The sequence below is a fragment of the Trachinotus anak genome, unplaced genomic scaffold (assembly GCF_046630095.1).
Source record: "Trachinotus anak isolate AG129_WGS33_773 ecotype Australia unplaced genomic scaffold, CSIRO_AGI_Tana_v1 ptg000024l, whole genome shotgun sequence".
In the NCBI taxonomy this organism is placed as follows: Eukaryota; Metazoa; Chordata; class Actinopteri; order Carangiformes; family Carangidae; genus Trachinotus; species Trachinotus anak.
This window is the reverse complement of record NW_027273875.1, coordinates 10,187,673-10,203,714: the sequence shown is the minus strand read 5'-3', so window position 1 is coordinate 10,203,714 and position 16,042 is coordinate 10,187,673. Positions and strand designations below refer to the sequence as shown.

General features: G+C 40.1%; 2 protein-coding genes across 2 annotated transcripts; one reads left to right on the top strand and one right to left on the bottom strand.

Annotated features, from left to right (window-relative positions):
• Positions 1 to 4,324, top strand: LOC139607621 (claudin-7-A-like). The gene is made up of 4 exons (XM_071460648.1): positions 1 to 494; positions 2,713 to 2,877; positions 2,967 to 3,051; positions 3,303 to 4,324. Exons 1-4 carry the CDS (start codon positions 272 to 274, stop codon positions 3,451 to 3,453), a joined length of 624 nt encoding a protein of 207 aa, XP_071316749.1. The 5' UTR covers positions 1 to 271; the 3' UTR covers positions 3,454 to 4,324.
• A 3,202-nt stretch (positions 4,325 to 7,526) lies between these two features.
• On the bottom strand, positions 7,527 to 14,147 carry npm1a (nucleophosmin 1a). The gene is made up of 11 exons (XM_071460646.1): positions 13,989 to 14,147; positions 12,517 to 12,596; positions 11,534 to 11,653; positions 11,301 to 11,394; positions 11,028 to 11,140; positions 10,874 to 10,944; positions 9,634 to 9,691; positions 9,467 to 9,547; positions 9,222 to 9,332; positions 9,012 to 9,086; positions 7,527 to 8,749 (listed from the first exon to the last, which is right to left on the bottom strand). Exons 1-11 carry the CDS (start codon positions 14,035 to 14,037, stop codon positions 8,699 to 8,701), a joined length of 903 nt encoding a protein of 300 aa, XP_071316747.1. The 5' UTR covers positions 14,038 to 14,147; the 3' UTR covers positions 7,527 to 8,698.
• Positions 14,148 to 16,042: the final 1,895 nt, after the last annotated feature.

The following is a 16,042-nucleotide window of genomic DNA, read 5'->3' as shown; positions in this document are numbered from 1 at the left end:
ATTCAAGGTGCGGCTGAGGAACAGGTGCGTGAAGAGCCACTGAGAGAGACTTTATAAATCCAAGTATCACAATTGTCTCCTAAGTTATTTGCATAAAAGCTAAGGAACAAGAAAGCAGATAACAGCTGAAGAAGTGACTTTGTCAGCAGCAGAGCTAAGTTTGTCACAAACCGTTAATTTGGGATTTGTACCTTCAGAGCAGGTGGACGTCGCCTTTATTTATTCGAGGTCAAGTCGTTGAAGAGGAGAAGCAGAAAAACAAGAAGAGGAAATGGCAAACTCCGGCCTGCAGATTCTGGGCTTCGCCCTGGCGCTTCTGGGAGTAATTGGACTGATAGTTGGCACCATTATGCCCCAGTGGAAGATGTCTGCTTATGTCGGGGACAACATCATCACCGCGGTGGCCATGTATGAAGGACTGTGGATGTCCTGCGCCTTCCAGAGCACAGGCCAAATCCAGTGCAAAGTCTACGACTCAATCCTGCAGCTCAACAGTAAGTCACACTGATAATAGATTTAAAATATGTGTCATCGGAGTTTCAAGACATTTTTTTGGCCATATAATGGGCAGGCCTATATCTTATTCCTCTTTTGTCCCCCTCTCCCTCCTATACTACCATAAAACTAAACATGCAATTTATCACCAGAATCTTCTCTTGGCTATAAAACTGTTTTTTAAAGTTATATAACTAACTTTAGTGACTGTATCCTTTATAAAAAAAAAGCTGTAGTTAATGTGTAACAGGACATGATGTGACAAACGGACCTGCACCTGTTGGATTATAGACGCTCGTAACTTTTTTTTCTTCGTGCCATTCTTTACAACTCGTTCTGAGCTGTGTCTAGATTCCTGTGGCTTGGACTAACCGGTTCTGTCACTTATTAACCCTCCTTTGATTCAACTCAGAATTCAGTTATGTCGTTTAGGCCACAATATCAGGCCTCGCCTTCACTTTGCAGCAGAGCACTTTAATCCCAGTGTCTGAGATCATCTGTTAAATACAGTCAAATGTTCAAAATTTCACATTCTTTCCACTTGATACGCGGGAATGTGTGTCTTACTTTTTACACCTAGGCAATGATTACCCTGTAGCCATTGTTCAGGGCAGCTACCCCTCCTCCTGCATGAATAGCGCAGGTTGTTAAAGGTGAAACACCTGTATGGGCCAGTGTTTAGTCAACATGGTTAACTACCATTCCCACCAACAGTTGGCCTGAAGGCCATCGAATTAACATAAAACCATTCTTTGCCTTATTCTGGGCTCAAAAATGTTGACTTTTTAATACTAAATGTCTGAAGTTATATAAAAAGTATAATTTAGTTTCATTTTTCCAAATGTCTGAGCACAGTTCATTAAGGAATTGGTTAAACAGTTACTATTGGCCCTGCTTCCTGCTGTGGTGTGTGGTAGTGTGGGTGGTTCTGCAGCAGGAGGGAAATTAATGGAAAAATACTGGTTATTCATTGGTAACCATGAACAAAATGGAAGAAGTGAAGTGAAGTGAAGAAGTTTGAACATGTTATTAAAGTCTGAGATCATAACTCTTTTGCTATTGTATCAACTGTGTTTACAACTCTTATCTTCCTATTTGTTATCATAAAACAGTGGCTAAATGGGTCAGTGGCAGCATCACAGTTGGATTCTTTATTGTTCATGCTTCAAATTCAACTGATCGGTCGACTGCCCTCAGGCACAAACTGCCTTCACAGTTTTGGATTCCTCCATATGTGTTCTTGTTCTTTCAACATATTTGCTAAAATGCATTTAACAGCTGCAAGGTACTTTTTGAGTACTGAGTTGGTTCAAAGACCGGTCATTTTTTCCAAATAGCATGAGTCCATTTTTATTTAATTTTTTTTCATATTTGACTTATCAAAACATTTGATAGAATATCTGCAGCACAATGCGTCTTATCGCCTAATCAAACATGAACACAAACCCAACTTTGATAAACATTGTATGATTAAAGCTGTGGTTAGATATGAAGCAAGTGTACAAATAATGGCTCAATTCAGAAATACCTACTGAGACTCTACTAAGACAAACCTAAAGTCCTGGAAAATAAGATGCCAAAACTGGAAAAAAGTTTGACACCCAGACTTTCTAAACATCTGCTCCTTCAGTTAAAGCCCTAGTGTACATTTCTTCACGTTCTAGAGAGGGTCTATGGGTTTTTTTTTTTGGTTTTTTTTTTTAGACAGTGCTTTCATTCTATGAAATGTCCACCTGCTGAGAAGCAGGCTGTGAGTACCAGGAATTGGGAGTGTCTTCTTGAAACCTGAAACCTGGTTAGACCTGTTTTTTGACTTGCACGCATACAAACTCACACACCCACTCCCCCAGCCCCCCCTTCTTTTCTCCCTCCAGAGTTTCTTTGCCCTTCCGCTTAGAGCCAGTTTCTGTGGTGCATTGTTATAGGGAGCGGCAATGAGACACAGGAGACAGAAGCCAGTCTGTTGTACATCAGTGTTTGTTTACACTGCTTTTTTCCTAATGGTGGCTCTTAAGCACATGAAAGCAACTCTGCAAAACTAGGATATGGTTTTAATTAGTGTCATCATCACAAACCACTGTAGAAATTAACTCCATCACCAATAACTGATTTTGTTTCATTCTGATAAGACCTGTTCAGTCTTGACACACCCACGCCATAATGTACCGACTTCTACAATAACTGATGGATGTTAACTGTTCTGTCTCTCTTATCCAGGTGCCCTCCAGGCAACCCGCGCCCTCATGATTGTGAGCATTATTGTATCTGTGGCTGGCCTGGGTGTAGCAGTCATGGGAATGAAGTGCACCACCTGTGGAGCAGATGACAAAACACGCAAGTCCCGCATTGCCATGACTGGAGGAATTATCATCCTGATTGGATGTAAGAAGCCTTTTAATCTTATTGTTTTTTCCCTTTCCTTCTCTTGGATTTGTTCCAGTTTGACATTTGTGATTTTTACTCTCTTACAGCTTTGTGTGCCATCGTTGCCTGCTCTTGGTACGCTCATGACATCATCCAGGCCTTCTACAACCCTTTCACCCCCGTCAACACCAAGTAAGTGCATGAGAATACGTACGTTCCAGTGTGCTGCTTCTGTTTTCGTATTGAATGATGCATTGGCAATCAGGACAAGCGCCACCCAACACTAAGCTGAAAACTTCCTTTAGCAGAATATAGTGTCTCCAAACATGGTGGTTTATTGAGCTTCAAGCTCTTCCTGCTCATGCTGATGAATGTATTGTTTAGGTGGAGCTCTGGTGGCATTTGTTTACCCTTTTTTACTAACTGTAAATCTCTTTCTTAAGGTATGAGTTTGGGTCTGCCATCTTCATTGCCTGGGCTGGAGCGTTCTTGACTGTAGTGGGAGGTGCCATGCTGGCAGCATCCTGCCCAAGAGGCAAAGCTACACCAAAGTATCCCATCTCCAGACCTCCTAGCAGCAAGGAATACGTGTGAACAAGACAGGACTCTGTGTTAAAGGCTGAAGGAACATTTTGACATTCGTGCTAGTCCAACTCAGAGATTGAAAGGTTGAGAAGATGTATCCCAGGAGGCGTTCAGTACCTGTTTTTTATTTGTATTTTAGTTTCTCCAGGGCTACCCTATGATGTTACTGTAATATTATTTTAACAAATGCATTAAAGTTTTAAATAACAGCTGTTTACTTTTAAGAAAGTGCTCATTGGCCTCGCCCTGTCTGGAACTGCAGTCTGTGCTTTCCGATTTTGTATACTAGGTAATATACTATCCACTTAGTTGACACCTGTAAAGCACTAAGTTAAACTTAAGATGAAACACACATGATATTGTACAAATTTGTATGGAGTAAATATACAATGCACAGTGCATTAGGATATACAGTGTGTTTGGAAAATAGGTTGAATGCACTGAATACAAATCAGATGTGGCAATGGTCAAGTCTTAAGCCATTCATTACTTTGTAGGCTAAATCCAGAATAGTTCATCATCTGGCACCTAATAAGCAGTTTGCTACCATTACTTGTGTTTGTTTGTATTTATATGAACAAGACAGATTCATTAAGTTTTGTTTTAACAAGTGCCGGAGAGAAATTTCATCTGCATAAAGACAACTAACTCAGTTTGCCAAAGTTATTGCTGACAAACATGCAGCATGAGTGATGTGAGAAATCTGTCAACTTGTTCTGTACTGATTACTGTTTGCGTGAATGGGCTTGGTGTATGATTTTGTTTTTAGTCACAGTAGCTGTTGCTGCACTCATCAAATTTTCAGTTTTTAAAGGCGTTTTAAATTGTGATTTGCCAAGTGTGTGTTGTACATAAAATAAAAGTGAAAAATTTTGCTGTTTATGGGTTTTGGAAAGTACTTCAATGCAAAAGAGTTAATTGTAAACTTTATTTTCATAGCATCTCTTTCATACACAATGCAGCTCAAGTGTGCTACAAAATAAAGGGGAAAAAAGACATAATAATAAATTATAAAAAATAAATGCTAAAAGGCTGTAAAAACTACAAAAATTACATTGGTGACCAAAAGGCTTCCTGGTGATCAAAGGCACCTCGATCCAGCTCTGGAAACTGTTTCTTGGAGAATGTTTCTTTGCTCAGCTCAAGTATTCCCACAGAAATTTAAAACAAGCTCCATCCTTAAGAAAATAGGTGCACAAAACACACATCTGATGTGTGGAGACATTATGTAATAACATTGGAAACGTTAGTGAGCAGACACGACATACACAGGCTGCAAAGGATCTTCCCACTGAGGCAGGAATCTGAAATGACCAGAGACACGCGTCTCTCTGGCTGGAAGCCATCTTCCTGTAGGTCGATGGGTGCACAGCATCATAATGGCTAACAAAATGAAAGTTGCTTTGGTTTTATTGCCCCCTTGTGGTGCGTACAGGCAACTGCCTTTAGATGGAGAAGAAATAATATAAATTGTGTGGACAAATATCACTATAATGCACTCGTATGTGTCCGGTTGCTTTTAAAAGCATTTGAAGCTGTTGCAGGATGTGGGAAAAGCTTTGAAGTAGGATTTCACTACAGTGGAGCGTTTGAATCCACCTTATTCCTCCTGTCTTTTTAGAGCGTCTCATCTCCTCTCACTTTGTCATTACGTGTCTTCAAGTTAGGATTCTTGTGATTTATTAGAGCCAGAGGTGTCTTGCTCTAGTTCTGCCTCTCCTGTGTTCTCATTCTGCCTGCGCCTGCCATCTCCAATCATTATTCTTTCCTCCCCACAGGCCAGATCATAAAAGTAGTAATGATAATGATTTCACTCCTAAGTGACCAAAGCTTCTGACCCCAGTCTGTGTCTGTCCTATAAACTTAAAAGAAGAGAACTATTTCCTTCTTTTATAATAAGATTGTAACAACACTGCTTTGGGAGAACAACCTTTTTAGAGGAAAAGTCCTCCTTAATGTAAATAATGATAATAATTGGGTATAAGTGCTTAATTTGTTGATGTGTTAATCCAATTTCTGATGAGATTGATTAGTCATCAACTTACAGTGAGTGTGTGTGTGTGTGTGTGTGTCACAGTATTCAGCATTCAGAGTGGCTCATGTGAAATGTTCTTTCCCTCTCTTTCTCGCAGATGGATTATTCATCTTCTCTGCTACAATTTAAAATAAGACTTTTTATTGGAAAAGTAAAATAGACTTCGACCACAATACAACTAATCTAATCACACATGAGGGGCTGTTTATCACAGTAAATCTAGGCCATCACAGCACGCACACCTTTCTGAGTGAGCTACTGAATCACTGACTGATAATGAGTTACGACATCATCCTCTTATCACCCAGACAGTAAATGATGCACAGCCCTGGTCAGTTATTGGACAGATGTGGCTTTAATGTGAGGGGAGAGGGGTTGTTTCCCTGGACTTTTGAGTATCTGAATGTCTTAATTGTTTTAATTGTCACCTGCACTTCCCCATGACTGTCAGGTGACCAGTTTGATCATGGAGTAATAAAAGATGCTTTGTCACATGACGTGCTATTTTCAATAGAGTTTTCTGATGTGAACGCAGACGTCTTGCTGGCGATGGCTGCTCCCGCCACCTGAGTCCACGCTGTCCATCCACAGTCAGGTTAATGCAGTTTCGTCTTCAGTGAAGGTCTTGAGGTTATATTTATGCAAAGTTGTTTAAAGTTTATGATTTGTGATTCTTTTTAGTGTCTGTGACTTTGTCAGATGCATGATGGAAAACAAATGGGCTCACCACCAGGGTTTATATCACGAGCCTCAGGCATCATGACTCACAGTGCTAACTCATATTTCAGTAAGATATGATCCAAATAGGCTGACACTGACAAAAAAAAAAAAACACTGACCCTTCCACGAGGGTAAAAAAAAAAAGAAAAAAAAGCACAAGATCCTGAATACAAACATGAGTAAACATCTCACCATGGCAACAATGTTTAAAAACAACTTGCTGTCACTTCCGGCTCTCTCTGTAAAACTATGTAAAACAGCACAGGGTGATTCTGCTTCCCCATGACTGCACGGCTATAAAATATTTGATGTTCTGATACACAAGATATCATCCCCTAAGCCTTCCTCACTGAAAATGCTTTATTATAAACTGGCCTGACAGTGTCTCTTGGTGAGAGAGAGAGAGAGAGAGAGAGAGAGTGAGCATTATAGGGTGTAAAATGTAGGAAGCAGTTTTGATTACTTTCCTAGTTTCTGGGATATTACTACAGGTGACAAACAGCAGCAGCACACCAGAAGATTGAGGGTCTAACAACATGACAGCATGATGCCTTCCGGCAAACGTTAACCGGGTTTCTACTGACCCGCTCTGCTTCTACAGCACAAAGTGTAACCATAGACATGACCTGACAAACATCACACATCAAGTGATATCTGTTGCACTACTGGAGGCAAGAACAACATAAAAACCTGTTTACAGCTCAGAGCTGAAGTTAGGCTCATAATTTCAAAGCAGAATAAATCATACGAGTTCAATAATAACGTATGGTTCACACATTTTAAGATTAGGGCTCATTTCATTGTAATTTCTACATTTCTCATGCAATTTATGCCTTTTTAACAATTATCTTCTTGGGACTAACACTGCACAAATCAAGAAAATCAAGCTATTTAGGACATATTATCAAAAGAGATGGCTGCGCACTCTCTCATAGTACTGCAAGCACCTCCCAAAGATATCTTCAAAATGGGTACAATTAAAGGAGCCATTTCGAAGTATTGCTATTGCTGCATAGCCAACATTAGTGTTAATGGCTGTTTGCTTAGAGACGTGAGATCAGCATCAGCAGTGGAAAGCAACACTCTTGGTTTGCTCCTTTTCTTCTACTGAAGTTAGCATGCTAACCAGCTAGCTCCAGTCATGGTCACTTTGTGATACTGAGACAGTATAGCGTCCAGAAGTAGCTGCCCAGAGAATGTATTATAACCTCTTGTATTGTAAACTGACTGGTAAGTAAACAACCGATAATGCTAACGCTGGCTATGTAGTAACAGCAAAACATTAACATTTACTCTCATTGCATAGAAACACAACAATGGCAATGGATCCACATTATTTGTTTTTATTTAATCAAACTTGGGACAGTCCGTCCAAACCCACAGCATATTTAAATTCAAACAAACTCACTTGTTTCTTGCTAACATGGAATGATCTCCTGCTTTGACAGGCCCCATGCACCAACATTTACATCTTTAATTCTAACTTGAAATGGTCGAATGAAGACAGAATTTGTGGCTTCATTAAACGCTGATGACAGGTGGGTATTTTCTAAGAACAACAGTGTAATTCTCTACATCTGGTTTGGAAAGCTTTACCAACTCAATTGCAAATTCCTTCATGCATTCAGTCACTCACAGAGCAAGTACTTAACCTTTGTCCTATTGGCTATCAGTAGTCATGGCAACATTGAGAAGTTAAACAGACCAATTTCCACATAGGCTGACAGATGAGATGTGTCAGGTGCTGTGCTTTTTTTCACATTGCTCTCAAAGGTTAGTGGGACTTGTGGCTCAATATGAAATGGCTATTTGCGGACGGTAAAATACATGAACTATAAGAACATTTTGAATTCTGACACAATGTTTCAAATAGACAAAAAATATTTCTTGCCATGGGAATCTCACAATAGCACAAACATTCAAAACATTTCAAAAAGTGCAAGGTTTTCTGTTAAGTTCATGATGGTACCAAAGAAATCAATACTGTGACCATCAGCCAACAATTCTGCTTTACTAAAACTGACAAATGATAATGACATTGGCCAATATTAGCTGATATTTTATTGAATGGATTTAAGTTTCTTGAGCCGCTCTATTACGAGTCTTGTGTGATCTTCTAATGTGTAATGATCCGAGGCATTTTTATTGTTCCTGCTTACAATGCTGCCAAAATCTAGTGAGAATTTTATTTACACATTTACAAAGATGCAAATTTGTAAGTTGGTTCTCCCAGGGTTTATTCAACAAACCAAGTCATTTATCTGCCCCAACGAGAGCTTGATGGAGGTGGAAGGACAATGCAATGCAACAGCACCGCGCACTGTCACCATCCACATCACTACCTAGCCAGTGTTTTCATATAGGAGGGCAGGAGGAGCAGGATTAGACTTTGAATTCAATACAACTGTGAGGCACTGAGTTTGGCTTCAGAGGGTTTGAGAGGTGCAATGGATATAAACAAGTCATAAAAAGAGATTTTAAAAAAACTATTATTTGAACTTATTTAGCATCCTTAACCGTCTGTCTCCACTTCCACATCTCCGCAACAACCTAGAGAAGGAACAAAAGAAAAAAGGCTGTTGGCTTGATGACTCAAACATGAGGCAGGGATGAAGACAATTTAAAATCAAAACCAAATCTGCACCTGCAAATTTGGAAAAATGATTTTCCATATTCCATAGTTCCATATTTAATGCCAATCAACTAAAAGTAAACTCACTAAATGAAGCTTCCTGATTCATTTTCCAAGATAATCGAGGACAACGAATGGTGCCTGATAAACGCAGAGGGCAGCTTAAACTCAATACGATACCTTGGCATCTGCGACTTTATAACCGTGCTTCAAGAAGTTCTCAAACTTGGGCTGAGCTTTGGGTAATGTCACTCCCTGTAGAAAGGAAAGAATTACAATGAATGGACAGATTTAAAATGTATTGAATTATTGTCACATTTTAACTTTCCAAACAGAGGAAAAGGATGACAGTAAAAACACAGATTTTAAAGGAACTCCAACGACACCAACCTTCTTCACTGCCTCCATCAACTTGGCTTTAATCTCAGGAACTGTTAGAGTTGCGTTAGGAGTTGGTGGGGTTTTAGGCGACTTGTTACCCTTGCCCTTAGGTGTCTGTTCCTATCATGAACGTAAAGCTTGGTATTAGCAAAGAGAATAGTTGGAGCATAAGTTTTGCTTATTACAAATATAAATACATTGACTACATACAAAAAGAAGTTCATCTCATGCAAACTAATGATTAAATGAATTACCTGCTTTTTGGCTGGGGTGTTGGGTTTAGAGCTCTTGCCATTCTGAGCGGGGGCTGGCTGTTTGGATGGTGCTGGCTTGGCCTGAGAAAAATACACAGCCGTTAATGAGAAAGTGATCTGAGGTTCATTCAGCTGGTGCTGCCATAAGTGTAAAGCCTGTTAGTTACCTTGACAGGTGATTCCTCCTCTTCACTCTCCTCGTCCTCATCATCGTCTTCATCATCACTGAATGAAAGGAAAATCAAATTACATCAAAAACAAATTACAAAATGTCAAATCCATTACAAAGAAATGTTTGTTTTTATCAGTTATCACAAATTAATATCAAATTACAATTATCATCAAATTAACAAGTGGTTATTTTTGGCTTGTAGGAGGCTACAATATTCTCTGTATACACAGGCTAAGATGCTCTTCAATGTGAGCTGTTTTGGTCTTTCACCAAAAACCTACTTATTATCACTGTTAATAGAGCTTCATCTTTGATCAAAGGCTTAAATTTAAAAATGAAATATGTGCCTGTTGCCAGAGGCGTTTCATTAAGAGCAACCCAAACTGTTGTCCCCGACGCTGAAACACAATCGCAGCACCAATACATAACTTAACTGTTTAAGTATACATGTAAATCAAGCTAAGATCAGAGTTACAAAGCCACCTGAACAAAATGCAATATAGACACTCCAGTGAGGGCTATGCTTATGTCATCTGTCAAACTACAGCCTGAATGGAAAACTTTTCAATATTTAACATGAACTGAATCACATCGGAGTTTGGAGTAAAGGTATAAAGTTGAAGGGAGGTTCACAACTTTCAGGTCTGACAAAACAAAACAAGCTGCTAAGAAATTTTGTAAGAACTATGGGAGATAGCCACTGGAACTGTTGGTTGAAACCCAACTTAACTTCTGACAAACTGTTGAATACTTTTTTTGCATGAAGGAAGAACTCTGGATTTCTCCCCATCTCCCTTGAAAGTGCATCAGTATTGGGATCCTTTAATGGCATCAACAGGAGTAAAGATTACAGTAAGCTAAACCTATGTCTGTGTTCATATGGTCATCCAACTACTGTTTTAAAACACACTGGAAAAACTGAATTTATCCTTTAACTTGCACAGAATCTACAAACTGATGCAAGTAAAGACCCTGTTGCCATGACAACTGATATCAAGATGAGCAGCAGGACAGCGACCTGAACGTGACCTCAGAAACACAGCTGTAAAATGCCAGTGCAAGCTGTTAAGATATAATATTAAAAACTAATGTTAATGTACATTAGTTTGTTATATTGTTTTATAAACATCACTGGTTAGTTTTTTGATTTCATGGTGAACCTTTGAACTGCACCGTGTGTATGTAAATAAGAAAAGGTTAGAACATTCTGTCAGTGTGTGAAGCCTGACACTCACTCATCATCCTCATCATCATCATCATCATCATCGTCGTCGTCATCCATCTCCATCTCCATCTTCATTTTTTTCTAGGAGGAGGTAAAACGTAGGTTGTGGTCATTTCAGTTATGACAAATTCTGAAACTCAAACTGCGACGGATTTAAAACATACCTGAGACTTGACGGCAGGAGAGGACGCAGGTCTTTTCTTTGATGTTTTGACGTCCTCCTCCTCTTCATCCTCTTCGTCATCGTCTTCATCAAAAGCCTGATCAGCTTCCATCACTTTCACAGAGCAATTTCGAAATGTTAGGCAAGGTTCCTCCACCAAAAGAGTAGATATGTACTGATATGACAAGGCTCGGATGTTTACTTCCCTTAAAGTGCACTTCATTATTTCCTATCCACATCAAACAACCAACTGTACACAGTAACAAATACTCACTGACAAGGTGTTGTCCACTGATATGGATCGGACCAGAACCTGCCTTCAGACGGAAAACTGCCGGGGGTGTGATCGTGAAACCACCCAGACAAACCTGCAACAAGCATTTAAATGAGTGACACCTCCTCCGCAGTGGCTGTTCATATTCATGTTACACAGAGCAGAGGGTATGAAGACACTTTGTGCAATGCATCTGCACATCAGCAGACACACCTAACAAGTAGTTTACTCACACTTGGCAGGGTAGAGGGCTTAAGTGAAACCAGTGCCGCCTTGATCTTCTGACCCTCCGTGTCTTGTCCTTCCACCTCCACCATGTGAAGTTCGTCCTTTGTGCTGGGGTCCACACAGGCCTGAAGAAGGCAAGACAAGTTTGATTCATGATGGAAGGAACTCAATATTTTACTTTATACCAGACACATAGGTCATATCAATACATTGTACATACCAGTAACTATAGATGGGCTATCATCTAGTAGCCACGGTGACATGTATGAGCAGAATTTTGTTCATACTTCATACAAACTGGAGATGTGTTAAGAACATATTTAACACCATATATAGCAATGAGGTCTGTTTTTTTTTGTATTAAACATGATGCTTATTTTGAACTAACTCCTACCTCAAAAGCAGCCGTCAATTGCATTTAAAATGTTTTTTTTTTTTTTTTTTTAAATTACAAATACAAATTTGGTTTCATCATTTAAAATATTGTTTGCTTAAGTCATATTTGGCTTCTTGAAACACACTAATAGGTGGTCCATGGGGGAAAGCCCTGTTAAGAGGATGGGCAGAGGACTATACATATAACATTTGAGAAGTTTTTAGAGCAGCAGCTGACATTTATCATCATTATTGATTAATCTTCTGATTGTTTTTTCAATTATCAGTTGGTCTATAACACAGGAAAAAACAGTGAAAAATGCCCATCACAATATTCTACAGCACAAGGTGACGTCTTGTGTTGTCCAATCAACAGAAAACCAAATTATTCAATGTACTAGCATGTAAGCCAGGAAAAGCAGCAAAACCTCTTATTTGAGAAGCTGGAATCAGAGAAAGTTTGGAAATTTTGCTTTAAAAATGACTTACTGATTCATCGATCACCAAAATAATTGCTAATTAATTGTCTTTTGATCGATACGTTATCATTAAAATATGTATTGTGGCATTTCTTATAAAGGTCCTTGAACACGTCGGATGCTGGGGAACTCACCATCCTTAGATCTAGCTGATGCTCAAAGTCGTCGTCCTCAGGATTGAACACCACCTCCTTTCCAGCCTCCAGCACACACCCTGTTAAAAAGATCTTTAATAAGACAACAACTACAACACAAAGTGCCCTGACAGCGGCTGTGAGAGGTGAATAAACAGTGTTAAGATTTTAATCTGGGACGGATTAATCATTGTGTTAAAATCAAACATAAAAACGTGTAGACAGAGGCTTCACTGCAGGTGTAGGGTTACGTGCATTATTTCCACTGCACACAAGAGGGAGCCATAAAGACCACTGGTGAGGATATTTCCACATGGCCTCCACTGAGGGAATCCCCTTTACCAGGAGAAATGTCTTTATAATCATTTCACTGAAAACGAAAGGATGTGGTGAAAATTCAACATTACTGCTGTCAAGCTGAACATGCTTAGTGACACATGAGTCCTCTACTGCTACAGCAAAGGCCAATGAACACGATTTTAAAGGTACTCTGCTCTTCTTGTGTGGCCACTAATACAGCTTTCCATTACATTTTAGTAAAATGAAGGAGTCCTTTGCAGTGCACAGTGGCTGCACACAATTCATAGACATCTCAACATACAGATCTTATAACCTGTCTGGAACTCAAGTCTATAGAAGTAATCAGATCCTTATCGACTGCTAGGATTTAATACTATTTTTGGCAGCAAGGAAGCACTGAGGGAGAATAATTTTAACATATCACATGTGTGAATGATATTTTACTTGTCTGCATTTTGTCTGAATCATCGGGCAAAGTTGGACTGAGTGATGGACACATGATCCAAGGAGACACGATAAAGTCAGGACGACATATCGTGACTTTTAACATCAGCTGGTGCAGTCACACCGGTGCTCTTTACTGGTCCCGTCACTGCACTGGGATAAAAAAAAAGGTAAAAGAAAAAAAAAGATGGAGTCTACATACTTTAATTCAGAGACGAAAGTCACATGTGTTTCCCCCCCACGTTGAGATACTGCTTCGCTCGTCGGGAAAAAAACAGATCGAGCTTTAGACAAGGTCCGCCAGTGAATTAAAGTGAGATGTGAAAGAAATCACGAAGCTATTGAAAGGTTTTGTGGTAGGAAAATGCTTGAATATCCGCACTGTTCAGAAACGACGGGCGGCGCCATGTTGATAGTGAAACACGTGTGTGGCCAGTTCAGCCCGCTCCGGAGCTGCGCCGCTCCCCGGCTCTTCCTCAGCGCCCTGCCGCCCTGTCACAGCTACTGTCGCCGCGAAGCGCTACACTTCCACCGCTTCACGGCAGCAGCTTCACCCGCCGAGCCAGAGGGCCGAGTGCAGCCGCATGGTCTCGCTTCTCTGGCAGTGCCGCCAGCAGAGAAACCTGAGGACCCGGACTCTGGCAGCCTGAAGTCTCACACACACACACACACACACACACACACACACACACACACAATACACACAATACACACACACATCATCTCACCGTAGAGAAAGGTCTGTGGAGCCATTGTTTCCTCGTCCATCCCGTTCATTCTGGAGATCAACACGCTGCCGCCTTGCTACTTCTCTGCGGGGGAAGACTGACCGACTCCCAGCAGCGACCACCACACTGACTAACGTGGCTCTCCGCCTCCTCTCTTCTTCTGCTTCCGCCTGACAGGCAGCCCGCCGGGCACAGCGCCGCCCACCGTGCGAGGAGCGCACTGCACAGGCCCGCTGTTTCCCCGCAGCGCACTCCTGGCCACACTTTGTGCGGCTTTCTACCGTCTGTCAGGGGCGTCACACTCAAACACACAGCGGGCCAAAATTTAAAACTTGGACAAAGTCGCGGGCCAACATTATATATTTTTATATATTTATATTTATTGAAAAAATCTTCCTCCAGATATAACAATGAACCTTTTCATATGGACCCAAACAAGTTTTGCTTAAACATTGAATATGGAACAAGCAAAGCTTAAATACAATATATAACTTAATTTTGCACACATGCAAAATCGAATTAAAAAAAAAAAAACACACATCAATGGCATTCATTTCTTAAATAAAATTTAAATAATGATTTAGATTTCAACTCTTTTTCCACAGGCTAATAATAAATTTAAAAATAAAATAACAACAATAAATCAATTAACTTATAATAATGTTACTCCTGTTTTCTGCCTTTCTTTTCGCCATTTGTGGGAGGGGTAGCACGGTGCCTGTAGTAGCATGAGGTCGCTATGACTACTGTCAACAGAGGAGAGGGTGTTTATGGCGCGCCAAAACACCAGCAGAGCATTCTGGGATTTGTAGTTATCGTGTCGTACTGCACTCCGCTCGCAAAGCGTTTGCCCCACAGCATGGTAGTGGTATTAGCGATACATGCGCTGTATAATACCGGCGGGCCAGCCCTAGTAGTCATTGGGTGCTGTCTCCTGGGCCAAATATAATTACACTGCGCGCCAAATTTGGCCCGCGGGCCAGAGTTTGACACCTATGCTGTATATGGTCACAGCATGGCAGAATTTGCTCTCTGCAGGTGGATATATAACAGGCTTGTCCACATCCCACTATAAGACATAAAGGATGTTTGTATCAATCAGACATCGAAAAGCCAAATCTGAATATTATCCAACTTCAGCTCTGATGTGTTTCTTGTGTGTGTGAGCTGTGTGAAAGTGAGTGTGGAAGTGAGTCCTATTTTCTTTTGTACTGTGCAGGTTATGATGATTTAAGAATTGATGTAACAAACACTGAAATATTCTGGTGTAGAGCTGATCAAAAGAAAAATAAGGCAAGCCGAACTCTTTCTAGTATTTACTCTGATTACTCGAGTGTTGTATAGTAGATGTTTTTATCAGGAAAAATGGAATTTTGTGTTGAGCAATGAAATTCATTTTCTTTATTTTTGGACTTGTGCAATAATATTGTTATACCGTTACTTATATAAATCAGGGCCGGGCATAGTTGTATGTATGACTCAGTAATAAAAACTAAATTCATTCAGCTATCAGTCATGTTACTTTGTACTCAGACAAAAGCATGTTTGTGGAGGCTATTTTGTTCATGGGATTAGAGGGAGCACTGGTATTTCAGTAACTTACTGCAGTTGCTTCATCCAGCCTGGATCTCTCTTTGTAGGCTACATTAATGTGGAGTGTCATTGTACTTGACAGGCTTTATGTTAGAATAGCTTATTAAAGGAAAAACCGAAAGATTTTGTTTGATCTGGTTTGAGATCTGAGGACTGCAATGGCACCTAATTCACATAATTTTCATACATATCAAATCATTCAGGGACTCCTTACAGTACGTTCTGTATAGAAAAAGTACTTTTTTTCCTTGTCTCTTGTATTTCAGTTTTTCCTATAATTTATCCCTTACCCTTTGTATGCTAGAGTCAGAAATTATGGTTAAATTATACATTTCCTAAGAGCACACAGAGTAAATGCACACAGGCATGGACCCATGGATACACACACACACACACACACACACTTACACACACATGCTTGCATACCAGGAAGAACATCTGTAAAGGAAACCACCACTCAG

What these genes read in the sequence shown, in the direction of transcription:
- LOC139607621 (XM_071460648.1), top strand. Translation starts at nt 272, where the DNA reads ATGGCAAACTCCGGCCTGCAGATTCTGGGCTTCGCCCTGGCGCTTCTG. An exon ending in CTCAATCCTGCAGCTCAACA is followed by an intron (nt 495 to 2,712) that starts GTAAGTCACACT and finishes TCTCTTATCCAG; the next exon opens with GTGCCCTCCAGGCAACCCGC. An exon ending in TTCACCCCCGTCAACACCAA is followed by an intron (nt 3,052 to 3,302) that starts GTAAGTGCATGA and finishes CTCTTTCTTAAG; the next exon opens with GTATGAGTTTGGGTCTGCCA.
- npm1a (XM_071460646.1), bottom strand. Translation starts at nt 14,037, where the DNA reads ATGAACGGGATGGACGAGGAAACAATGGCTCCACAGACCTTTCTCTAC. An exon ending in TCCACAGACCTTTCTCTACG is followed by an intron (nt 12,597 to 13,988) that starts GTGAGATGATGT and finishes TCTTTTTAACAG; the next exon opens with GGTGTGTGCTGGAGGCTGGA. An exon ending in TGATGGAGGCAGTGAAGAAG is followed by an intron (nt 9,087 to 9,221) that starts GTTGGTGTCGTT and finishes TCCTTTCTACAG; the next exon opens with GGAGTGACATTACCCAAAGC.